The sequence below is a fragment of the Dama dama genome, chromosome 7 (genome assembly GCF_033118175.1).
Source record: "Dama dama isolate Ldn47 chromosome 7, ASM3311817v1, whole genome shotgun sequence".
Lineage (NCBI taxonomy): Eukaryota > Metazoa > Chordata > Mammalia > Artiodactyla > Cervidae > Dama > Dama dama.
Window position 1 is genome coordinate 29,443,589 of NC_083687.1, and position 22,844 is coordinate 29,466,432.

Sequence of the window (22,844 nt, forward strand, 5' to 3'; positions counted from 1 at the left end):
AGTGCTATCTTGGGCTCCATGCCGCATTTGCAGCCCAGCCGCCGGGGCTGGCCTGATCTGGGTGGGTCTGGGCAGCGATCTTGGGGCGGGGCAGAATTCCGAGAAGGGGGGCACGCAGTCGGGGTGGAGTGGGCGAGGCATAGCAGGGCGGAATGGGCGTGACCTCGAGGAGCCCCGCCCCGTCCCGCTTAGACAATGCCCTGGAGCCGCCAGACCGTCGTGCCCCCGACCCACTGTAGTACTTGAGCTCGCCTACCCGGGGACCCCTCAAAGCCAAAGCTCCGGTCCCCGACTCTTGAAGGCTACGACTCTCTTCTTCACCAACTCTGTCCTCAGGGGGGTGGGGCTCCAGCCAAGATCACTGAGCGGCAAGAGCAGCGGTGGCCGCTGGAGGTGAGTCTGTGGTGGGAGGTGTCCCTTGGACCGTATGCAGGCCGGAGTTCCGGAAAGCTGGGCCCGTGCTTGCGCCGGGACAGTGCGGAGGGTCGACATTTGGGTGCGGAGCTGAGTCGGGGTGGACTTTGGGGAAGATGGGTCAGGAGACTGGGGGACCAGGTCCTGGCGCCCCAAGTGGCGCCTGCTCCCCAAGAACCACGCCCCCCAATTTCCCCGCCCCTCGGATTTTGTTTTAGACCTCTCCCAGTCCTCCGGGACTCAATCTGGTTTACACTGGGTCGCGCTAGGGACGGAGTGACTGACTAGGGTGGAGAGAGGATGTTTAACTCCTTAGGCTCTATTCCCTCCTCCTTGACCCTCTCGCCCTTTCTCCTTCGGACATTCAAGACTTTCATCCCCCAGGCTCTAACTCTCTCCCCAGCTGTCTCCTCCTGTCCCATCACCCCTGTGGGTTCCTCGCCACACTTCGGGTCCCTAAGGCAGCGAGCAGCTGAGGGTTAAGGGGGCGGGGCCGCTGCATTTTTGGGGAGTGAGCGCATCCTAGCGGCTGCCAAGAGGGGCGCCTGGTGGGGACCTCTCAAAAACCCCCAAGCAGGGGCAACAGGTGTTTTGGAAATTAGGGGTCCCGATCTTGTTCCTTGGACTCCCCCTAAAGCAGCAGATCCGCTAGGGTGCGGGGTGGAGTGAGGTCCGCAGGAGAGGAAGGTCTGGAGGGGGTGGGGCGGAGTGGGAGGGGCGCCCGGAGAAGGCAGACGGAAGACCCAGGCGCTCTTAACCATCCCCCTACGCCCTTCTCTGCATGTCTCTCTCTCTGCCTCCCCCCTTTCTGTTTCTTCTCCCAGACAGGTGAAGTAGAAAGAGAAAACTAAGAAATCAGCGCAGCCGGAGGGGGCGTCTGTGTGGATGGGATGGGGACGCCAGGGGAGGGGCTGGGCCGCTGCTCCCATGCCCTGATCCGGGGGGTCCCGGAGAGCCTGGCCTCAGGGGAGGGTGCGGCAGCTGGCCTCCCGGCTCTGGACCTAGCCAAAGCTCAGAGGGAGCATGGGGTGCTCGGGGGTAAACTGAGGCAGCGACTGGGGCTGCAACTAGTAGAACTGCCTCCTGAAGAGTCGCTGCCGCTGGGACCGCTGCTTGGTGACACCGCCGTGATCCAAGGGGATACGGCCCTAATCACGCGGCCCTGGAGCCCCGCCCGCAGGCCAGAGGTGAGCGCCTGGGCACGGGTTCGAGTAGGGGGAAAGAAGGATCTGGACATCCCGGGCTTCAGGGAAGAATGGGGGTGGAAATATCTGTTTCGCTCCCTCTTCTCCTGCCCTAAGGTCGATGGAGTCCGCAAAGCCCTCCAGGACCTGGGGCTCCGAATTGTGGAGATGGGGGACGAGAACGCGACGCTGGATGGCACTGATGTTCTCTTCACCGGTGAGGTTAGGGTGTCTGCACCCTGGGGCCTGGTACAGGGAGGCTGTCTTTGGTAGAATGGGCCACATCGAGCGTTGTTTCCAACTCACTCGCGCCTCATACCTCGACGACCTCCCTGGGCTCAGGCCGGGAGTTTTTCGTAGGCCTCTCCAAGTGGACCAATCACCGAGGAGCTGAGATCGTGGCAGACACGTTCCGGGTTAGGAGCGGGGGTGGGGGTGGGGGGAGCCGGGGGTGGATGGGGTCGGAGGGACCTGGGTGGGGAGGAGAGGGGAGGGACTGGGGAGACTGAGGATGAAGTGGCTGAGAGTAGCCTGTGTTTAGGCTATCCCCGTCACTGAATACTTTCCCTTGTTCCCTCTAGGACTTTGCCGTCTCCACGGTGCCCGTTACAAGCTCCTCCCACCTGCGTGGCCTCTGCGGTATGGGGGGACCCCGCACCGTGGTGGCGGGTTCCAGCGAAGCTGCCCAAAAAGCTGTCAGGGTGAGAAGGGGCGGGGCTGGGGTGGGGCAAGTTGGGGGCCTGCCAACGACAGTGGGCGTGGCTCTAGGCCCAGGAGGCGGGGAGCAGGGCAGCTCTGAGAATTAGTGCCAACCCCTACCCTCACTGTGCTGTCCATCTATGTGAGAAAACAAGTTACTATAAGCGGGACAAGCAGCTGGAACACTGAGGAACAGGGACAATTAACATCATCTTCCGGGATTTCATGAAACTCTATAAAGGGCACCTAATCTGTGTCTTGAAGGATGGATAGGATCCACGGGTGGGGTCTGGAGTAGCACAGAAGTGGATAGCAGGTGGAAAGAACTGCTTGTGAGTCCCAGGTGGAAATTAGCAAAGTTAATTAAAGTACTCAGTGTCTGACACATGGTAACTGACATGTGGTTGCTGTTATTATTATTCCACAATAATGTGACTCTTTCCCCCACCCTTAGCGGTGATAGCGCAGCAAGACTCACTTGTGGAGAGGCTGAGCCTTGCGTGTTTCCTCTCTCTTCTCCCCCAAGGCAATGGCAGTGTTGACTGATCACCCCTATGCCTCCCTGACCCTCCCGGATGACGCAGCGGCTGACTGTCTCTTTCTGCGTCCTGGGCAGCCCGGCCTGCCCCCTTTCCTCCTGCACCGCGGAGGCGGGGACCTGCCCAATAGCCAAGAGGTGAGAGAGCTTCAGGAGCTCCACCACCACCCCCAGCTAGAGAGATGGGGCTCAGGCCCTCCTTGTGGGAGGAAGAAGGGGTGCCTTTTCTAGAAGCCCGAGTGGGGCCACTCAGAGCTGGCTGAAAGGGGGCCCCGCCTGTGGGTCTTGGGGTCTCACTCCCTTCTCCCCACATGCTGTCCTCCCTGCAGGCACTGCAGAAGCTCTCTGATGTCACCCTCGTACCTGTGTCCTGCTCAGAACTGGAGAAGGCCGGCGCTGGGCTCAGTTCCCTCTGCCTGGTGCTCAGCACACGCCCCCACAACTGAGAGCCCGGCCTGGGGGTCCTGGCTGACCAGGGGTAGAATGTCATAGGAGTAGAAGGGGAAGGAAGGTTAGATAGAGGATGGTGATTAGGCAGTAGTGGGGAGAAGGCCCCAAGATAGAGGAGGGCACAGAGTGAGAAAAAGGATAGAGACCACTGGGTGAGTCCTTTCCTCAAGAACTAATAAAATAGAACTGACCTTTTAGACTGGACTGCGACTCGTGTCTTCCTGGAGCAGAAGGACAAGGGCAGGGCTGAAACCCCACGTTGGGATTAGTGCTGGGGAGGAGACCTCCTTCATTCATCAAACCCTCACTCTACACACCCTGACTCATTGTCCAGCCCTCTTGTGGGGGCTTGGGTACAAGATGGACAGGAAAGAATTTCTCTTGTGGGGAGCATGTACTGGGCAGAGAAGAGAAAATATGAGTGAGTCACTCACTGAATTTATCTAAATGTCAGATGATTCAGAGACTTGGAGATCAACAGCCTATCCCCGAGCTGATAGGAGGAAATGACATTTCCAGGGACATTCATTTTCACTCATTTACCGAGGCTTAGCAGTAAGAGGAAAAGGGTCAGTCTCCTGATATCAGGGAACTCACAGTACATGAAAATTTCTTATAAATTGAAATACAGGTTGTAATGGAACAATTCACAGCAGGCTGTTGCTATGAGAGAAATAAGGGGCTCCAGAGGGCATCAAAGTATACGCAGGAGTGGGCTAAGAGGGTCAGAAATAACTTCCCAGAAAAGATTACATTTGAACTGAGTCCTGAGGATAAATAAGAATTAGCCAGGCGCATGGTGAGGAGGAGACAAAGGGCAATCCAGGAAGAAGGAACTGCAGTGGGCACAGGCATATTTGTGGGCTGGGGAGAATTTCTCAAAGGCTGTCATGTTCTAGGCATCGAGTGACAGAGATAAGCCTGGAGAGTAAGTAGAATACTGTAACACCTTGAAACCAAGGCTGAGGGCCAGAACTGAAATACTGCTGAAATGTAGGCGGTCAGGAGGTTAGCATTCAGGGAGATTCTGGTTTCAGTGAGGAGAGCAAGGGCAGGAGAATGAGATGAGCCTGTGGGAAATCCAGAGAGGAACTGAATCGAGTACATTCAGGTGGCAGTGCTGGGCATGCAAAGGGTGTGGATTTGACAATGACATTAAAATAGACAGGACTTGGTTTATCATGTGGGAGTGAGAGGAAGGAGGTTACATGACTCCCACTTTCTGGCTTGGGCAACAGGGTTGATCAAGAGAAGATGCATGGAGGAAGGATTAAATAAGTGGCTTGGGAAATGACAGTGCATTCACTTTTGGACCTGCTGTGTGCAAAATACCTAGGGTCAGCCAGGCAGGGATGTCTGAGGGACAGTTTGGAAATCTCATATCAGAGATGGGAACTGGAGGGAATTTTGGGTGTTGTTTGCAGTTAAAGTAAAGGCTGAGGACTGGCTGTGGATGACAGCATCCTAGAAGAGGGAGAAAAGCAGATATTAAAAAGACAAACCTGGAATGGTGGGGAATACTGTGGGAATAGGGAGGAAGGAAAGGGAGTCCAGGAGGAAGACACCAACATTAAAGAAAAACAGAACTTAAATAAGAGAGCAATCAAAGGTCAAGCCAGATGAATGCTAACAAAACATCTAGTGGGTGTGGCTATTAAAACATCACTGGCAGTCTCATGGAGACAGGTGAGTAGTAGGAGCAAGGAAAAAATGGAAGAGACAGGTGTAGGCCCTTGGTTCAAAGAGCTTGACTGTCAAGAGAAGTGAAGAGATAGGGCAACCATCTAGGAGTTGCTGGTGTCTTAAGGTGGGGAAACAGGTGTGAGAGACAGGGGTAAGGAAGGACCAAGATCAGCAGCAGAGATAGCCTGGAACCTAGGTCTCTCAACTCCCAGTCTAGTGCTCATTTCTATCCCATGGTGCCTTCCTTTGTCAGGTGAAGGGCCAAGAAGGGGAGAGGTGTAATGGAGATCTGGGAGCCCCCAGCTTGTGAGGTTTGCTGTAAAGGCTTCCCTTCAAACTACAACAGCATAGATGGTGGAGGCATCAGCAGGGACCACTGGAGACAGTCGGTTTGACCTTCTGAGGGCCATATGATCCAGGTCTGCGTAGAGCAGGCTCTGAAAGGCGGGGAGGAAGGCAGGAGGGTCTCAGAAGTCTGACTCCCCTGGGTATCCAGGCCTCTTTCTCCCTCCACTTGAGTCAAGGATTCTGGCCAACCCCCATCCCGCCCCCAAGCCCTTACCGGCTCCTGATCCAGGTCCCCTGACATCTTGGGCTCTTCCTCCTCTTCTGGCCTCTGGGGCTCGGCTTTCACGAGTGAAACTATGTGGGGGGGACAGAGCTGAAGGATTGAGAGAAGGTAACCAACTTGTCTGCTCCCGGCAAGGGCTCAGACTCAGACACTGGGAGGGGAATATGCGGAGAAGGAAAAGTGCGGGGGAGTTAGTCTCACCAAATCTGGGGGTTGGTCGAGGCGGATGAGGGGGCGAGCGCCTGTAAGGGATGGGTAAGAGTCTTTGAGAAGCACTAACCGTGTCTTGCTTCGTTCTGGGCGCCCCCACCCCGGACGCGCCAACAACGACCCAGCCAGTTTCAGTCTCTGACCGGGAAAATAACGTAGGTTCCACCCCCACAGATACATCAACTCACGCAACTCCGCCTCCAGCTTCGCCTCCTTAGCTATGGCTCCACCCACCAGCCCAAGGCCTAGCTCCCCAGTTCTAACCTCCCCCATTCATCTCCAAATCACATCTGATCTAGCTTTGGTCTGCGAAAGTTCTGGGCCTGCCCCTCCCTCCTCGGGTCAAGACCCTTTCAATCAGGCTCCGCCCCCTGTGCTCACCTGCGCCGCCAGCAGGCCCAGCCCACTACTCCGAGGCCCAGCACCAGCGCAGCGCCCAGCAGCGGGATCAGAATCTGGGAATACGACGACCCTGGGGGAACGTTGGAAGCGGGGTGGGAGTAGTTGATGCCGAGGTCAGGGTGTGGGGACAGAGCGCTAGCCGCCCCGCGCCCCCGTCCCAGGAGCCCCCAGCCGAGGCCTCTCTTCCTGCTTGGGGCGTGTGTCAGAGTTAGGTCCCTGCGCATGAAGGCATAGACCTACCCAGAGCTTTGCAGTAGGCCCGGTCTCCCAGCACATGAAGCTCCGTACGGCTCTCCTCGTCTTGGCGACCCTTGCAGATAAAGGTGCCCGAGTCCCCAGCGCTCAAGAGCAGCTCCAGTCGCCGGATACCAAGGTCCAGGACATTTATGCGGCCAGCAAAGGGCTGGGCGGGAGACACGGTGGGGGTCCCACTCGGTGAGGCCCACAGGATCGGGCGGCGTCCTTTGGACAGGCCTTTGCAGGCCGGGAATCTAGGTGCCCAGACCCAACGGGTGGGTTGCGAGACCCCTATGCAGGAGAGATTCACGCGGTCCCCGGGGTGGCCGTTCAGTGAAGCTATGGGAGGCCAGAGGCGTTGGTTGGTTAAGAGAAGACCATAGGGCAACACGACCCTCCTACTTAGTCTGATGCCTCTCCCGTGCTGTCTTGCCATCCTGGATCTTCCCATATACATCTCACCCTCCTGTTGCCCCTTCCTCCTGCCTCAGTCTTTCCTCCCCTCCCCCCATTGCAGCTTTACTGGGATGGCTTACCCCCTAGGTCCCCTTGGGCCCTCGACAGCAGCAGCAGCGGCAGCAGCAGCAGCAGCTGCAGAACCAGGGTCATGGCTGGGATGTGGTGGGAAGAGGAGGGCAGTGAATCAGCGGAGGAGACCGGAGGGAAATCAGACGGGGGTGGAGGGGGAGACCGCGAGTCTGGGGGCACTGATAAAGGATGGGGGAGGGGCCACCAGCTGCCCAGATCCCTCTGGGAATCCTCAGAGGCAAGTTCACAGCCCTTAACCAGTGCTCATTTAAAATGCATGCTGGGGTCCTTTACACAAGCACTTGTGCAGTCCTCAAATCTTGCATCGTAGCAGTTGCCCTGAGCACCACAATTTCTGGATTCTGGCTGTCTGAATTCAAACCTTGATTTCACTATCTACTAGCTGCGAGATGTGCACAAGTCACTTCTGTGAGCCTGTTTGCTCATCTGTAAAATGGGCATAAAGGCACCTACCTCATAGAGTATTTGGAGAACTAAATCAAATAATACATGGAAAACACCTAGAACAATGGCTGAGTCATAGGAGCACTATGTGCTTGCCATTATGACTATTCCTATTCCTATTTTAGCTGCTACCTCACCTCTCTGTGCCCATTCTGTCCCTCCTGGCCCAAGGAGCCACACCTAACTGAGCAGGTTTTGGCTCGGGAGGTGCTTTGGAGCAGATGTACAGCCCCACACCCTCGGCCTTCACTGCACCAGAAGAACCAAGGCCAGGCCAAACCCAAGTGGAGCTAGGGCAAGGTCCTGAGAATCTTCAGGGGTCCTGAGGCAGCCCCTCCTTAACAGGCAGCTCCAGCCCTTGCCTCTGCTGCTATTACATCACAGAAACTCATGGTGACATCACAAACCCTACTACTTCATCCTATGACTGAGCAGGGCTTGGGAAAACAAAGTGGGGGCTGGAGTGAGATGAATGTGATGCTTAATTCCTGCCTACATGCCCCTACCAGTGCCCCCCAGGGACCAAAATTTGGTAGTCAGCTGGGGCTGCACCCCATTGTCCATTTCCCAGGAACCAGGAGATGCTGCTACCACCCCAGCCACTATAACATCACAGGGGCCTTTAGTGATACTTCTCCAGAGGATTAGGCAGACAGAGATGTTACTCCTGGAGGCCAGGAGGGTGTGTCTTAGACGGAAACCAAGAAGCAAAATGGAGTTAGTCACTGCTGCACCTGCCCTCCCCAAACGTCTCTCCCATCCCCATCCCACTCCTCCACTGGGTCCTGCTTAGCCCCTCCCTAAATGGGGAAGGAGGGGCCACCAGAGCCCAGGGAGGGAGGGACTGTTGTGATTATAAACTCCAAAAAGGCCACTCAAGTCCCAGAGCCAGAGTCGGATCCCTGAAGTCCTGCTCTGTCGGCTGCTGCCGTTCTCAGGACCCTCACCATGAGAGCCCTTCTCCTGCTCTCCTTGTCTTCTCTGCTCTGCTGGGTCTCAGGTGAGCCCCTGGGGCCCCTCAGGATGAGGTTCACCTGGTCAGGAGTTTTACACCCTGCCCCAGCCACTGCCCTACAATACCCACAGATCCTAAGCGCCCTCGGACCCAACTGGCTTGGCTCTCCTGTGCCCCTGTGACAAGGTCTTTGCTCTGTTCTCCCCCATCTCCATCCTTCAGCTTCTTTCCCACCTCGAAAACCCACTCTTCTAACTGCCCAGGGTTACAGGTTCCCGGTTCCCCAATTCTCATGAACTCTCATATCCAGTTCCCCTTCCAACCCTACTCCAGGATCCAGTTTACCTGCTTTCTCCTCTCTTCACCTGCACTCAGCCAGGGTGTCCTCCCAGAAACCTAAGCATCCGGCTGGGGCTTCTTTTGCCATCCATCCTCCCATCTACTCCATCAGGGACTTTGTGCTCTGTCCCTCAAGCAGTGGTCTTTCCTAGATCCCCTCCCCGCCCGGCTCCCCCCTGGGGTGCATACTTCCAGGGACACAAGCTCTGTGGAGGATTCCAGGGAGCCAGGGAGATTCCCCAGCCTTCTAGGGAATGTCAAGGTTGCTCACCCCAGGATGAGGTGGGTTTCACTGAGGGGCAGTCACTGGGCTCCTCCACCCATGGCCTGAACTCTTCCTTCTCTCAAACCTTGAATCAGATGTGGCAGGAACCTTGGGGGTGCCACCTTCTGCGCTCATCCTCTCCATTTTGGTAAAGTGCTCAGATCTATTCTGATGATCTGCCTCTCAGATACTACTCCTTTCTGTCGGAGACCTACCAGGGTGGGAGGATTTATTCTGGGTCTGCTTCCTCTTCCCACACCCTTGGATAGCCCCAGGAGGTAAAGAATGCTTTGCTTAACCCCCCCCACTGCCCCCCCCCCCGTGGCTTTCTTGCCCGCCTTGAGTTCCAAGCCATTCCTGCAAGTGTTATAACCTCCACGATTGATTTTTACTTTGAATATTTCTTCCTATTTCATCTCTTCATCTGTAACCTTCTGAATTCCTTCATCTCCTCCCTAGACACCTACACATTCCTTCCCAGTGGCAGTCTCACATTCCATCCGCCCCCAGGCCCATTGTTGGTAACTGCCCCCCTTGACTCATCTCCAGATGAGTTGGAGTGAAGAAAGATGTTTAGGGTGTGGGCCATTCACAGACCAACTCCACCCTCACCCACTTCTACATTTTTTTGCATCCCTTACCTGTTCTGTCCCTAGCAGACCAAACAGGTCAGAATCCCAACTTGACTGACTCCTCTCCAACCCCACCCACCAGCTTGGCTCATCCCTTGGTGAGTCATATATTCTGTCACTTGTGTCTTCCCAGCTGATATTCGATGTCACTCCTGCTACAAGGTCCCAGTGCTGGGCTGTGTGGACCGGAAGTCCTGCCGCCTGGAACCAGGACATCAATGCCTGACAACCCATGCGTACATCGGTACCATCCCCTTCAGTGGGGAGGGGGGCCAGTGGGGGACTCTCTGTTTGGGGCTCAGGTGGAACAGAGAACTACAGCAATGATAATATTTGGCCAAGGATTACTGTTTCCCAGGCACCATCCTATATCTTTACATGGATTGTTTGAATTTATGTTCATGACATCCTATGATGTGGATACTATTATTGTATTGAGGAAACAGCCTCTGAAAGAGACAGGAACAGATCCAAAGCCTCATGGGCAGCAAATGATAGGCCCGGGATTGGGGTGAGGGGGCAGGGTAAGGAAGTGCAGGAGAAAGCTTAGACTGAGAAGAGATATAGAAGGGCAGGGCCAGGGGCAGAGTTGGGAAGGCTGGAAGCCCGAATGGGGTGCAGAGACAGGCCCAGGCATGCCAGATGCCTGTCTTTACTAACCTCTTTGCTCCCTCCTAACCCCAGGGAAGATGTGGGTTTTCTCCCGACTCGACTGTGGCACACCAGGAGAGCCCTGTAAGCCGGGGGTCAACCAAACCAACCAGAAGGGGGGCCTGACTTATAACACCACCTGCTGCAGCCAGGACAACTGCAATAGCCCAGCCCCACGGCCCACGCCAGCCCTGACCCTTGTTTTCCTCACCTCCTTGGCTGGCCTTGGCTTCTGGCTATTGCACTGAGACTGGCTCCATGCCTGCCCCTCCTCCCATCTGCCTTCGCCTGAGCCTCTCTTCTTGTGTCTCCATACACCCTGCTTCCCTTTGCTCAGAAAAGCATCTCTCCAGATGCTTCATATTGCTTTAACTAGATAGCGGTCTCTCCATCCATCTTTCCACCCACACCCTCCACTCTGCTTTCCCAGAGACCCTTCCCATTTCCCTCGACACCACTCCAGATCCTCCACTGCCTCCAGGGAGAGCTCCCCACTTTGCTTCCTGCGCTCTCCCATGCCCTGTGTGAAGAGCATTGGAATCTGGGCCTGAAATGGAGTTCTGTCCTGTCTCCAGTGAAGGCTGCCAGGAAGCACCTGATAACCTCACCGTATAAGCTGACACTTCAAATCCTGGCTCCCATACATACCTCATCCCCATGCCCACCCCTTTCCATTCCAAGTAATAAATGTGTAAAGCCGATCTATTGTGTGTGTATTGTCAGAAGATCTATTGTCAGCAGCCCCCCTCCCAGGAAATAACACTCTCAACCCCAAGCCTCACCAAAGGGCCCTTCCGGGAGTTTCGCTGGGAGGCCAGGGTTGGGACAAAGGGAGAAACGGGTTTTTCAGACCTGTCCTTTCTTCCAGTGTCTGGGGGTGGCCCAGTGTTTGCAGAAACAATCTTTATCCTATATTTAGGCCACACCTGTGTTGTACTGCCAAGAAGGAGGTGCAAGCCTGACTTGCAGGCTCCCAGAACGGGTAGGAGAGTTGCACAGGGATGGGACCTGGGACCCTCCTTCCAGGCTTCAGTCCCTCGGGTTAGAGTCAGAGGCCTCACCTGGCCTAATAGGTGGGGCACCAAGGCACCGTCCTGCCACAGGGTTTACATTTTCTTTCTCAATTCCAAATAGTCATATTGGGAATCAAGTTGCCAATGGGGGGAAGGGGAACAAGCCCAGATAACCAGACTCACTGATTCCTGGTGGCCAGCCCAGAGCCCACTCCCCTCAGTGATCCTTGTTGCTAAGGAAGACTTTCCCTGGCAACAGGTAGGAGTCACTTAGGGCAGATTCTCCATTGTCCTTTGGGGTTTAGTTGGTTAAGAAGTGTACCACTGTAACTAAGTCCACTGATCCTTGATAACCCCTAAACTAGAGCCTGGATGCCCCTGCATTACCCCTTCAGCCCTCCTATCAACAAAAGGTGGAATTTTCCAGTCAGCTCTGGAGTGGTCAATAGATTTTAATGGCTCACAGATCTCCTTTATTTCCTTGCTGCCTTCTCCACCCCTGCTCCCATTACCCTCTCCAGAGTCCTGGCAAGAGCCAGGCCAGCGTGGTGACTGCTGCAGCCACGATGCTCACGGGGGCTGCAGTGCTCGCCACAGCACTGTTGCACAGGTCGCCGACGCAGCAGTCCCTGTGGGTCGTATAAGTCACGTCTCCCACCACTTCTGTCTCCACTTGATTGCAATGATGGGCTGCCACGCAGGCTGGATGGTGATGAATCAAGGTCACTGAGGCTGAGAGAGAAAATGAGACTGGGGTGTTGAACTGGCTTGAGGACTTGCCTTTTGGGGCAGAGCAGATATGATTTCAAGGAGCCCAAAGGGATCCTCCGCCCCCTCAAAATACACCTCCCTGAAAACAAGTGATCAGAGTTAACATGCTGACATCGTGAAGCCCTAACAGCATTCACTGAAAGGGACCAACATCACTTCTTTCCCAAAACTCAGGACCTCAGTCTAATCATGAGAAAATATCAGGTTAATCCAAATTGCAGGAAATCTTTAAAATAACACATCAGTGTCAAGTATCAGAGATCAAGTAAAAGTATCAAGATCAAGAAATACAAAGAAAAGAAAAAAAGTGTCAATATCATGGAATCAAAGAAAGACAGCACTGTCACAGAGAGGTGACAACTAAGATAGGAAAGCAAAAGGCGGTAGATCCTGTATCCGAAAAAGGACATGGAAGGGACAACAGGCTCCATTGAGTAAGGTCTGTAGATTAGTCCTGCTGAACCAGTGTTATTTTCTGATTTTGCTAATTGTACTGCACTCGTATGGGCTTCCCAATTGGCTCAGTGGTAAAGAATCTGTCTGCCAATCCAGGAGATGCAGAAGACGAAGATTCAACTCTTGGGTTGGGAAGATCTCCTAGAGATGGAAATGGCAACCCACTCCAGTACTCTTGCCTGGAAAATCCCATGGACAGAGGAGCCTGGTGGGCCGCAGTCCACAGGGTCACAGAGAGTCAGACACAGCTGAGCGACTAAGACACTGACCACACACACACTATGGTTATATAAGGCAGTAACATTAGAGGAAGTTGGGTAAGGATATACAGTGCTAACCTGTACTATTTTTGAATAAAATTAACTTTTCTGTCAATCTAAAATTATTTTAAAATTTAAAACATTAGAATATACATACACACATACCTCCCTGGTCCTTAGCTGATGCCTGAGAGTAGGAGTTTGGTTGAATATTTCGGTCCCTACCCTCAAGGTAGAGAGGCTTTTTCAACCATTTGTGAGTACATGGGCTTATGAGTCTCTTTCTGGAGGGTGAAGAGGAGGGAGGTGAGGCCACGCAGACAGCAGGCTTCCGGGGGCTCAGTGCCAGGAGCCAGAAGGGGCTCCAGGCCGCTTCATTCTGACAGCGGCACCATCTGCCCAGAGCTCAACTGAGCCTGGAAGGTTCTGGAAGCCAGAAGGACTGAAGTAGTAGGGGCTGGAGGCAGGGAGGGTCTTTGGGAGGATGGGGGACACCCTGAGGACTCACGGTTTCCAGACAGTTTGGTCTGTGCCAGCTCTGGTTGGGGTTTGCGCTCCAGGAAGCCGCAGCGTTCGCCCTCTCCGCAAGTGGTCACCGTCTCTTTGCAGGAGCCACTGGGGCCTCCACCGCAGTCATAGCACCGCATGCGGTTTCCTGGTGAGAGAGAAAAGTTGCTGGACCGGGCGCTCCGGGGGTGGCTGGCACAGGGCAACAGGCCTGTGTGACAGGCGCCCCAGCTGCCTCCTTACCCAGGGCAGCCCCCAGCAGGGTGCTGAGCAGGATCCCAGCAAATAGAGGGTTCATTGCATCTGCCTGTGTCTGTAGCACCTCTCCCTCCCTCCCACCCCCCTCCCTGGTCTCCCCTCTGCCAGCCTTTTATCCCTGTTGCCTTTGGCTTTATAGGGCAATAAAAAGGGAGGAAAGAGTCTGTCTCCCCTAGAAGGCACCGGGGCCCCAATAGGGACAGGGAGGCCCCCCTGGGGGAGGCCTCCCCAGGAGAGAAAAAGCACTCAGCATCCTCTGATGTCCCTGAACTCCTCCATCTCAGAAACACTTCTAAGACGGTGGCCCCAGAACTCCCAGGGGTCCCTAAGACCCTTTCAGAGAGTCCTGGACAGTCTTCCTTTTCCAGCTACATATCTGTCAGATTTTCTTCATATATTCAATCAAGATCCCAACAGGCTGAATGCAAAAGCAAATGTGAAAACCCAGCCATCTTCTATTTCTTCTGTTAAGCCCCATATTAAACAGATTCCCCAAAGGGTAAAGAAATGCCACTCTTCTCACTATACTGTTGGGAAAGACATTATTTTTCACAAAAATGTGTTTTGTTAACATGTAACAGTTTCTGACCACTGTGTGGGTCTTCCCTGGTGGCTCAGTGGTAAAGAATCCCCTGCCAAAACAGGAGATGCACATTCCATCCCTGGGTGGGGAAGATCCCCTGGAGGAGGAAATGGCAACCCACTCCAGTATTCTTGCCTGGAAAATTCCATGGACAGAGGAGTATGGCGATTCATGGGATCGCAAAGGGGCAGACACGACTTAGGGACTAAATGACAACAGGTTTATTGCTTTATATTTTTATTTTTATTGCTTTATTTTTTTAAATGAATCTGTTAAAATGTTCTGCTTTGATTTCTCAACTAGAAAATTTTGATATAACTTACATAATAAGAACTCTTTGGGGTCTTCAGTAATTTTTTTTTTTTAAGTAATTTTTGAGTGTAAAGAGGTCCTGAGATTAAAACATGTTTTTGAAATCTGCTACTCAATGGATACCTGTGTCTCCTCTGTCTCACCCCCCACCCCATCTGCCTCTGACTCCTGGTAGTCTGCTCTGATTCCCCAGGTGCTGACTCTTCTCCCCAGTCTCTTAAGCCCCAGTCTTCCAGACTCTACCCCCGGCCCAAATCTTATCCCTCCCTTCCTTCCTAGTCTTTCTGAACCCTACCCCTGGCACCAGTGGAAATACATCAGTCCCCCTGGCCTCACCCATGATTAACTATTTTCTCTAATGTAGTAAAGCTGGGAGAGATAATTATGGGGTATGGATGTTGAAGCTTGGGGGATCAAAGGGATGGGCAGCTAGGTGGGGTCCGTAGCTGCGTGTGCAGGTGGGTGGGTGGGGGCTTGCTGAGTCCACACTCAAACACCACTCGCAAACAGATCTGGGCCAGGGCTGTTTAGGAGAGTGACCTTAAGAGACTTAAATGCACAGCAGGGGAAGACAGACAAACAAAAACAAGAAGATGTGAGAGCAAAGAGCAGCTTGAGACAAGGGGAGGGAGGGAGAGGAGGAGGGAAAGTGACAGACGCTGACAGACACCATTCAAGAGCAAAAGAAGAAGCCAAGAGTAAGCTGCAAGAATAGAGAAGACCCTCAGGGCAAGAGCAGGCTCTAGTAGGAGGCAGGGAGGGTGTGAGAGCTTCGGGGCCAGGAACTCTCCTGTGTCAGGCTGTTGAGTCTGGTCCCCGTTCTGCCTCACCCTCAGATTCACTCCCTAGGTGTGTTTGTTTACTGGTTCCTCCCTGTCTCACTCAGATGCTCCAGCTCTAGGATCTCAGGGTGCAGATCACATTCTCCCAGACTCCTGAGCCCCGGGTCCAGACATGGATACCTCCAGCATCTTCCTCTGCATCCTGTTCCTTGGTGGGGCGCTGGGTAAGGGTGAGCTGGAGAATCCTTGGGGACAGGGAGCAGGGTAGGGCGGTGGTGGTGGCAGGGGTTTGTGGAGAAGCCTGAGAGCTAGGGGTAGGGGGGTGAGGGAGAGGGTGCTGACCTCTGCTGAGGAGAGAGCTGTAGGGGGTTTGGAAAGAAGGGAATGGTCTCAGGCCAGCCTGATGAGGTGGAACAAGAAAGATTTCCTTTCAAAGGCATTTGAGAATAACTGTCTCTTCCTTGTGGCATTTTTGACAAGCCTGTCTCCCCTGACCCTTATCTCACCTCTTGCTTCTTTGCTGGGCACCTTGGTCAATGTTAATTCCTATTTTCTCATCCGACTCGGCACCATCTGCTTAACTTCTCCACTGGCACCCCCTCCTGGCTCCGGCCTGGCTTTTTGTGTCATTCTCTGTGTTCACCTCCAATTCTCTTGGCTTCTGTTCTTGTCTGTGTATTTCTCGCATGCTCTCTATATCCCTCGTGCCTCTCTGTCTTTTCCTTTTCGTGCATGATCTCCACTCCCTTCTCTTTTTCTACTTCGGTCTGCTTCGCCCTCCATTTCACCGCTCCTCTTTCCCCACTTTGTGTATCACCTCTGTCTGTGCAGCCCATTCCTGAATCCGGGCTGGGCCTCTCACCTGTCTTGTTTGCCTCTGCTCCCTGCTGGATCGCCACGGATGCCACAGGTCTCACCACCTCCTCGGCCCAAAGACAGCTTCACTGTTACACCTGCAACTTTGCCAAACCCTGCTACCCGGTTCCCACCAAGTGTCAGGATGATGAAGTTTGTGGCATCAGTATTGGTACCTCAGGTAGGAGGACTCTGGTCTGATGGACGTTCCTTAGATCTTCCCCACAGCCATCCATCCCGCCTTTCCTGGGACCCCTTGGCCCTTGCCTCCTTCCTGCCCGACCTCAGCTTCCCCTCCCCCAACCACCTCTGTCCCAAAGAACAGAGCGAGGTCATCGAGCGGAAGGGCTGCCTCCCAAGGGCCGAGTGCTCCCTGCAGGGCCACACCACCTACTGGTCCCGCTCCTACACTCTCCGACACCACTGCTGCGAGCAGGACCTGTGCAACTCGGCTACCATGCCGCGTCAGCTCCCCAGCCTCCTCCTCATCACCCTGCTCGTCCTGGTGGCCAGCTTCACTTGGGGAGGCCACTAGCCTCCAGTTCAAGACTCTTCCACTGTCACTGCGGCCCTGGCAACACCTGCACAGAGATCTTTGGAGATCTGCCCAAGAGCCTGACTGTGTACAGAGCTCTCAGATCTGTGGGCCCAATACCTTCACAGGCCCCTCCCCAAACCTGATTCCTCTGATTCCTCAGCTCCAGCCCCTAGCTGCCCAGAGGTACGTGCCCAGAGCCCAGCCTCATAAAGAAGCTGTGTTCTAAATCCTTGGCCTTTTCTAGATGCTTGTTTCTGATGCATTCTGTAATCCCCAGCTCTCTGGCAAGGCAGGTGTTTGAAGGAGCTGGGGGTCCCAGGCAAGGGGATTGAAGGAGCATCAAGTGTGATGAGGAAGACAGTCCTGCTAGGAAAGATTAATTTGGAAGATCAGGGAGGAGGGCTTGGGGAACTATGAAAAGTAAATGTAATAAAGTGCTATCTGGAAGTTCAGTAACACTGCTCTACGTGTGTGTGTGTGTGTGTGTGTGTGTGTGTGTGTGTGTACCTGTGCAGGCACACGTGCTATCTCTAACAGCAAGCTAGAGCTGCTTAGCGGGTTGGGCTGGGGTGCTAGCACCGAACCACGACTTTCACTTCATCCTCCATCGGTCGTTGGCGTCCTCCTTCTTGCCAATAGCTTACTTAAGCCACTGCAGCGTAAAGGTTTTTAGGTGACACCGTCAAGAACGCTTTTTTCCAGTGAAGCCCAAGCCTGAGCAGATCACAAAGGGGCCCTTGTGGAGTGGCGAGGGTGTGGCTGGGAGGCCAGCTCCATGCTGCCTGAGACCAGGAGCACCAACACCCTCTCCCATTCCACAAGCCCAGACTTGTCGTTCACTGATCACCCAACACACAGGGCCCAGTTACACACCCCGCCAGGGAATTCACTCACCCACCGCTGTGGACACTTCCTCTGCCCAGGGAGATAGCTTGTGTGTGACTTGTGGGGCCCCCAGGACGATAAGCTGTGCCCTGCTCCGGATGCCACAGGATAAGGAGGGGGAGCGCCTACGATAAGGAGGGAACTGTGGGGTAGTGGCTGGGCAAGGGCACCCCCCACCCGTCCTGACTCAGTCCCCTCCCCTTCCATCTGAGGAAGTCTGGCGTCTGATTAGAGGTGCTGGTTCTCTCTCAATTTCTTCTTTGTGAGGATGAGATGGCGGTGAGGATCTGGCTTAATTTAGAGGTGAGTCTTCTTTCCATTCTTCTGTCCTTCAATCCTCCCTTTTCATACTTCCAATTTTCTTCTCTTTCTCCATCTCTTCCCTTTTCTTGTGACTTGAGCCTCTTTCCTTCCCTCTTCTTCAGTTTCTACCGTTTGTCCTTTGGTACCCCTGTAACTGATTCTCTACCACTGCTCAAGTCTCTGGATTCCTGTCTCCTTTCTTCCCATCCTACCTCTCCCCAGCCCCTGCCAGTTACGCCAGGCTCCCCTGAACTCTATGGTACTGCAGCCTCAGGGCCACCCCTCCACTGGCTACTGTGAGACAGGAAACCACACCCTTTCATAGGTGACATCATGGAATAATGCTTCTTCTTTCCTTCAGCCCCCAGCCCCTTAACACACACACACACAGACACACAGAGCTTGGCTGGAGACCAACTGGACAGTGAAATAGCACTCCCAGCCCCTGCCCCCTTGCAAAGGTTTTCAGGAATCCTTCAGGTGCCAGATGGCCAGGGAGTCAGCAGGTCACACTTCCTAGCAGATGTCCTTGAGGTCACCTGGTTTTAGGGGCAGGTGGGCTGTGGGTTTTACAAAGCAGAAAGACAGATTAAGGATACTTCCATCCTCCACCTCCTCAGGAACCAACATCCCATCCCCACCCCAACTTTAGTCTCCTCCGGGATTTAAGCCTCTGCCCCCTAGTAGCTCCTCACCTGAGATGGGCCAAATGGATGTTCTCATAGACCTGGATCTCGGGTTTGAACTGAGGACACGAGGCATCTGGAGAGAAAAAGCTGTATGAGGTGCAGCAGAGAAGTCACCAGGTGACTCAGAGCTGTCTTCCTTACCCCACCTTCTCCCCTAGAGAAGAAGGGTAGAGAGGCAAGATCTGAGTCCACCCCTCTGGGAAGGAGGGACTCACTTCTGTGTTGAGCCCCCTGGGCCCTCTGCCTCCAGAGCATGACGCCGAGGACCACGATTGTGAACCCCTGGCCCACTGTGAGCAACAGCGTCAGGATCCAGGCCACATCCCAGTCTGCGGAAGGGACACAGAGGGCAGGGGAGGCATCCGTGGAGGCTGCAGTTAAGGGCAGGACAAGAGGGATTAGGAGGGAGGCTGGGAGGGGAGTCTGTCCCTTGTGCCCCAAAGAGAGGCTTTCCCCCCATAGTTTGGTGGGTTTTTCCAAAAGAAGACTTCCTTGCCCCCACTATCCACTACCCCACTTGGCCTCTCATCCTGACCTCATGAACCAACATTGATAGGTGGTGCCCCCCAGGCTACATATGGACGGCTAACTCTGGGTTGGACCATCAACCATAACTGTGATTTTTTTCCTCATGCCCTACACAGTAATTCACCCTTTTAAGAAAATAAGAAAGTGCCTTTTTTATTCATTCTTCCATTCATCTATGCCACAGGCATTCACTGAGTGTCCACTACATGCCAGACCCCAGATTAGGTGCTGAGGAATGTAGAGGGAGATAAAACCCCATCACTGCCCTTTGCTTACCAAAATAATGGTCATTTGCTCCTCCCTCCTGCCTTGTGAATGGGTTATTCTACATCCAATAGCATTCTTTCTCTGTATAATGGACTTCTTATTGTAAAACAATTATATATTTTTTCTCCTTCTGCCTCCACCATCAATGGGCCATTATAACATTGGTGCATATATCCTTTCTTCAACAAACAACTGCCCCAGCAGTAATTCTTACTTTCTTCCTTTCTGCTAAGGGATATTCCACAAAAATCATAGATTATCCTATTTCTAAACAAAGGTGTGTTCCACCAGAATTCTTCTTCTCCCTGTTGGCTTATGGTCTATCCGATGAGAAAGCTGGCTTAACCAACCCCCTTTTCTGTTATGGATTCAATCAAGGGAAAAAAAAAAAAAAAAGCCCTCCTCCTACAGGCAGTGGAGGAAAATAACAGCCAATAACAGATTTGCCTAGCTAGCAGTAGGGGATGTACTGGAGGCAAAAATCTCTTCCCTCGTCACTCAGTTTACCTGCCAGGCTAAAGCTGATCCCTTTGTTCTGAGGCGCGAGGCAGCGGATGATTCCTGGTTTACGTGCCCTGGGCTCAGGAAGCCCCTCTCCAGGACACACCAAGAGCAGGGTAGCCCCATCACCCCAGAAGGACTGCACATCCCTCTTCGCAGGACCCTTCCCCTCCTGCCAGGTCACAGACTCCAGGCTCCTGGCAGGGATCACAGAGCACAGGAGGACAGAGCAGGAAGATCCATCTGCAGCCCTCGCAGAGAACTGGGATCCTGGAGGGAGAGAGGGACTCCTCAGCTCTTTGCCTGGACTTCCCTGGCTCCCAGCGGCCCCTGGTCTGCAGGCCCCCCACTCACCTCTGAGCACGGAGACGTCATACACCCTCCAGTTCTGGTACCTGTAGCGCTGACCCAGCACGGCGCACCAGTACCGCCCGGCGTCTCCTGCCTTGGACCCCTCCAGCCACAAAGAGTAGTTTCCAAGCAGTTTGAGCCTGGATTCCCTTCTGGGCTTCCCAGGGTCTGGGGAGGGCCTGGCCACTTGGACGTGGGCCACTAAAGCAGTGGAGGAGCCTGCTGCTGGGCTGCGAAACCAGGACAGGAATTCGTCTCCATGCAGGGCGGGTGGTGAGGGACATGGCAGCTCCAGTGCCTCCCCCAAGACCACATAGATGGCCTGGATGCTGTCTGTGGGGAGGGGGCTGTGTGAGACCAGAGACCTCCATCAGGTCTGCGATCCCACCCCTCCACCTCCCACTCCTGGCTTCCTCCCTTCTGGGGTACCCCAGCACTGGGCCTGACTGTGAGCTCCTTTCTCAAATGACAGCTACAAAAAAGTGAGGCGGAGAGAGGAGGGTAAGGCTCTCCCCACCTCTCCTCCAGTGACTGCAGGGATCTGAGGGCAGGAGGGCAAAGGCTGGAATAGCTGACAAATGCCTGTGTCCCTTCCTTTCGCTTTTCCTCTTCTGGATGAGCATTTACTTGTCCGCTCTTATTTTCTAAAGGTGCCTGATCTGGACCCTCATTGACTCTAAATCTTTCCTAACACTAGAGGCAGGGGGAGGTCAACTGGGGTAGATCTATCTTCCTGAGCCAAACACCTTCCCAGACCCCTAAGGAGAAACAGCAGCAGTCCTTCCCAACCCTGTGGAGAACTAAAGAATCCCCCTACCCCTGCTCCTTACCTGCTTCAGCCTGGGGAAGCCCACAGAGGAACAGAAGGAGGAGGAATAAGACAGCCATGGGGAGAGCTCACCAAGTTCTCTTGCCTGGGACCTGCTATTCTCAGGGAGGAAACTGAGCCCTGATAAAAGCCTATATTCCCCAGTCTGGAATGACATGGGCCTCTGAGCGGGATGGGAATGCCAGGGAGATAAAGCCCAGCTGAATGTCCACTGGGGAAAAAGTAGCAACCACCTTTCCATGCCAAGAAAGGACCAGTTCAGGCCGCTCCAAGCATAATCTCCTCACCCTTCAGACTCCACATGGGCTGAAGAACTCAGATCAAAGACTCTCCGTGCTAAGAAGCCTGTGCAGGGACTTGTCTGGTGGTCCAGTGGCTGAGACTCCATACTCCCAAAGCAGGGGGCCCAGTGTTCTATCCCTGGTCAGGGAACTAGATCCCACTTGCCGCAATGAAAGATCCTACATGCCACACTATTCATAAAAAAAAGATCCCACAACTAAGACCCAATGCAGCCAAATAAATTAATTAATTAAAATAAATTTAAAAAGGACTTCCCTGGTAGTCTAGTGGTTGAGAATCTGCCTGCCAATTCAGGGGACATGGGTTTGACCCCTGGTCTGAGGGCTTAGTTGGTAGTCTGCCTGCAATGTAGGAGACCCAGGTTCAATCCCTGGGTCAGGAAGATCCCCTGGAGAAGGAAATGGCACTTCAGTATTCTTGTCAGGAAAATCCTGTGGACAGAGGAGCCTGGCAGGCTACAGTCCATGAGGTCACAAAGAGTCGGACATGACTGAGTAAGTAACACTTTCACTTTCTGGGAAGGTCCCACATGCAGTGGGCTAACTCAGCCCATGGGGACAACTACTGAGCCTGTGTTCCAGAGCCCATGCCCCGAAACAAGAGAAGCCTGTGTACTGCAATTAGAGAGTAGCCCCCTCTCATCGCAATTAGAGAAAGCCCTCATGCAGCAACAAAGACCCAGCACAACCAAAAATAAATAAATAAAAAATTTAAAAATTATAAAAACAAAGAACTACTAAAAAATTAAAAAAAAAAGAAGAGAGAGAAGAAGCCTGTGCAGAGAGGTCATGGCTGTCCACCTCCCATCAGTCTGAAAGTACATTCCGGGTTCTCTCCTCCAATTCAAGAGACTAGCCACGAGGGAAGAAGCTGAGTCTTCATGTTGGTTTCCAGGGAATCCAGCGCAAGTCAGCATACTCAGTCAGAACTCCCTAAATGACTGAGAATGACTTCCTCTGTGGCTGCCTGGCGCATTCCAGACTGCTTCTGAGCCCCTGATGAGTATATTAAGTCATTACTCAAGGAGAAGAATAGCAGGGGCCTAGAGAAATCACTGATTTATCCCTTTGCCCCAGAGAGGATTCTCTTAAGGTAGCTCTTCATATTGCTCTCATAGTGTCTTAATGTGTTATTTATTTTTAAAGGCTATTTTTGAAATTGTTTTTGATGAACTATTTCATACACACCAAATACTACATCTAACATACAACTGTACAATGGCTAAATAAACTGTGGTATATTCACATAACGATAGCAACAAGAATTAATAAGTCACAATAATATGCAACAAGGCTGAATCTCACAAACATGAGAGTAAAGTCCGAAACAAAGGGCACGTACTATATGATTCCATGTATATAAAGTTTGCTGTTGTTGCTTAGTCACTAAGTGATATTTGACTCTTCTGCGACCCCATGGACTGTAGCCCACCAGGCTCCTCTGTCCATGGGATTTCCCAGGCAAGATTACTGGAGTGGGTTGCCATTTCCTTCTCCAGGGGACCTTCCTGACCCAGGGCTTCCCTGGTGGCTCAGATGGTAAAGAGTCTGCCTGCAATGCAGGAGACCCAGGTTCAATCCCTGGGTGGGGAAGGTCCCCTGGAGAAGGAAATGGCAATCCACTCCAGTAT

General features: G+C 53.4%; 6 protein-coding genes across 8 annotated transcripts; 3 read left to right on the plus strand and 3 right to left on the minus strand.

Moving 5' to 3' along the window:
- Positions 1 to 166: 166 nt before the first annotated feature.
- On the plus strand, positions 167 to 3,482 carry DDAH2 (DDAH family member 2, ADMA-independent). The gene is made up of 7 exons (XM_061147065.1): positions 167 to 393; positions 1,239 to 1,601; positions 1,716 to 1,815; positions 1,941 to 2,014; positions 2,180 to 2,299; positions 2,824 to 2,973; positions 3,165 to 3,482. Exons 2-7 carry the CDS (start codon positions 1,305 to 1,307, stop codon positions 3,279 to 3,281), a joined length of 858 nt encoding a protein of 285 aa, XP_061003048.1. The 5' UTR covers positions 167 to 393; positions 1,239 to 1,304; the 3' UTR covers positions 3,282 to 3,482.
- Positions 3,483 to 3,809: 327 nt separating this feature from the next.
- On the minus strand, positions 3,810 to 6,997 carry MPIG6B (megakaryocyte and platelet inhibitory receptor G6b). 2 transcript variants are annotated; one of them, XM_061147066.1, is made up of 6 exons: positions 6,925 to 6,997; positions 6,392 to 6,727; positions 6,131 to 6,221; positions 5,741 to 5,781; positions 5,531 to 5,610; positions 3,810 to 5,405 (listed from the first exon to the last, which is right to left on the minus strand). In XM_061147066.1, the coding sequence occupies exons 1-6, from the start codon at positions 6,995 to 6,997 to the stop codon at positions 5,301 to 5,303; spliced, it is 726 nt and encodes a 241-aa protein (XP_061003049.1). In that variant the 3' UTR covers positions 3,810 to 5,300. The 2 variants fall into 2 exon arrangements, with proteins under 2 accessions (XP_061003049.1, XP_061003050.1); XM_061147067.1 differs by having other exon boundaries at positions 5,531 to 5,629.
- Positions 6,998 to 8,243: 1,246 nt separating this feature from the next.
- LY6G6C (lymphocyte antigen 6 family member G6C) lies at positions 8,244 to 10,924 on the plus strand. The gene is made up of 3 exons (XM_061146126.1): positions 8,244 to 8,381; positions 9,706 to 9,816; positions 10,257 to 10,924. Exons 1-3 carry the CDS (start codon positions 8,330 to 8,332, stop codon positions 10,469 to 10,471), a joined length of 378 nt encoding a protein of 125 aa, XP_061002109.1. The 5' UTR covers positions 8,244 to 8,329; the 3' UTR covers positions 10,472 to 10,924.
- An 820-nt stretch (positions 10,925 to 11,744) lies between these two features.
- Positions 11,745 to 13,547, minus strand: LY6G6D (lymphocyte antigen 6 family member G6D). The gene is made up of 3 exons (XM_061147070.1): positions 13,474 to 13,547; positions 13,232 to 13,378; positions 11,745 to 11,968 (listed from the first exon to the last, which is right to left on the minus strand). Exons 1-3 carry the CDS (start codon positions 13,526 to 13,528, stop codon positions 11,745 to 11,747), a joined length of 426 nt encoding a protein of 141 aa, XP_061003053.1. The 5' UTR covers positions 13,529 to 13,547.
- A 676-nt stretch (positions 13,548 to 14,223) lies between these two features.
- On the plus strand, positions 14,224 to 16,555 carry LOC133059657 (lymphocyte antigen 6G6e-like). Of its 2 annotated transcripts, XM_061147072.1 has the most exons (4): positions 14,224 to 14,290; positions 15,270 to 15,389; positions 16,076 to 16,201; positions 16,341 to 16,555. In XM_061147072.1, the coding sequence occupies exons 2-4, from the start codon at positions 15,338 to 15,340 to the stop codon at positions 16,553 to 16,555; spliced, it is 393 nt and encodes a 130-aa protein (XP_061003055.1). In that variant the 5' UTR covers positions 14,224 to 14,290; positions 15,270 to 15,337. The 2 variants fall into 2 exon arrangements, with proteins under 2 accessions (XP_061003055.1, XP_061003056.1); XM_061147073.1 differs by lacking the exon at positions 14,224 to 14,290 and having other exon boundaries at positions 14,718 to 15,389.
- A 1,684-nt stretch (positions 16,556 to 18,239) lies between these two features.
- On the minus strand, positions 18,240 to 20,993 carry LY6G6F (lymphocyte antigen 6 family member G6F). Its single transcript, XM_061147069.1, has 6 exons — positions 20,913 to 20,993; positions 20,086 to 20,415; positions 19,738 to 20,001; positions 18,651 to 18,806; positions 18,442 to 18,508; positions 18,240 to 18,306 (listed from the first exon to the last, which is right to left on the minus strand). The coding sequence occupies exons 1-6, from the start codon at positions 20,968 to 20,970 to the stop codon at positions 18,282 to 18,284; spliced, it is 900 nt and encodes a 299-aa protein (XP_061003052.1). The 5' UTR covers positions 20,971 to 20,993; the 3' UTR covers positions 18,240 to 18,281.
- Positions 20,994 to 22,844: the final 1,851 nt, after the last annotated feature.

Excerpts from the sequence above, each read along its gene's own strand:
- DDAH2 (XM_061147065.1), top strand. The coding sequence starts at position 1,305 with ATGGGGACGCCAGGGGAGGGGCTGGGCCGCTGCTCCCATGCCCTGATC. Across the intron at positions 1,602-1,715 it reads GCCCCGCCCGCAGGCCAGAG|GTCGATGGAGTCCGCAAAGC; the intron begins GTGAGCGCCTGG and ends TCCTGCCCTAAG. Across the intron at positions 2,015-2,179 it reads TCGTGGCAGACACGTTCCGG|GACTTTGCCGTCTCCACGGT; the intron begins GTTAGGAGCGGG and ends TGTTCCCTCTAG.
- MPIG6B (XM_061147066.1), bottom strand. The coding sequence starts at position 6,997 with ATGACCCTGGTTCTGCAGCTGCTGCTGCTGCTGCCGCTGCTGCTGCTG. Across the intron at positions 6,728-6,924 it reads GGCCCAAGGGGACCTAGGGG|CTTCACTGAACGGCCACCCC; the intron begins GTAAGCCATCCC and ends GGCCTCCCATAG. Across the intron at positions 5,782-6,130 it reads TGGGCCTGCTGGCGGCGCAG|GCGCTCGCCCCCTCATCCGC; the intron begins GTGAGCACAGGG and ends CATCCCTTACAG.
- LY6G6C (XM_061146126.1), top strand. The coding sequence starts at position 8,330 with ATGAGAGCCCTTCTCCTGCTCTCCTTGTCTTCTCTGCTCTGCTGGGTC. Across the intron at positions 8,382-9,705 it reads TCTGCTCTGCTGGGTCTCAG|CTGATATTCGATGTCACTCC; the intron begins GTGAGCCCCTGG and ends GTGTCTTCCCAG. Across the intron at positions 9,817-10,256 it reads GACAACCCATGCGTACATCG|GGAAGATGTGGGTTTTCTCC; the intron begins GTACCATCCCCT and ends TCCTAACCCCAG.
- LY6G6D (XM_061147070.1), bottom strand. The coding sequence starts at position 13,528 with ATGAACCCTCTATTTGCTGGGATCCTGCTCAGCACCCTGCTGGGGGCT. Across the intron at positions 13,379-13,473 it reads CCTGCTGGGGGCTGCCCTGG|GAAACCGCATGCGGTGCTAT; the intron begins GTAAGGAGGCAG and ends CTCTCTCACCAG. Across the intron at positions 11,969-13,231 it reads GACCAAACTGTCTGGAAACC|CCTCAGTGACCTTGATTCAT; the intron begins GTGAGTCCTCAG and ends TTTCTCTCTCAG.
- LOC133059657 (XM_061147072.1), top strand. The coding sequence starts at position 15,338 with ATGGATACCTCCAGCATCTTCCTCTGCATCCTGTTCCTTGGTGGGGCG. Across the intron at positions 15,390-16,075 it reads GTTCCTTGGTGGGGCGCTGG|GTCTCACCACCTCCTCGGCC; the intron begins GTAAGGGTGAGC and ends CGGATGCCACAG. Across the intron at positions 16,202-16,340 it reads CATCAGTATTGGTACCTCAG|AACAGAGCGAGGTCATCGAG; the intron begins GTAGGAGGACTC and ends TCTGTCCCAAAG.
- LY6G6F (XM_061147069.1), bottom strand. The coding sequence starts at position 20,970 with ATGGCTGTCTTATTCCTCCTCCTTCTGTTCCTCTGTGGGCTTCCCCAG. Across the intron at positions 20,416-20,912 it reads GCTTCCCCAGGCTGAAGCAG|ACAGCATCCAGGCCATCTAT; the intron begins GTAAGGAGCAGG and ends CCCTCCCCACAG. Across the intron at positions 18,807-19,737 it reads GATCAGCTTTAGCCTGGCAG|CCTCCACGGATGCCTCCCCT; the intron begins GTAAACTGAGTG and ends CCTTAACTGCAG.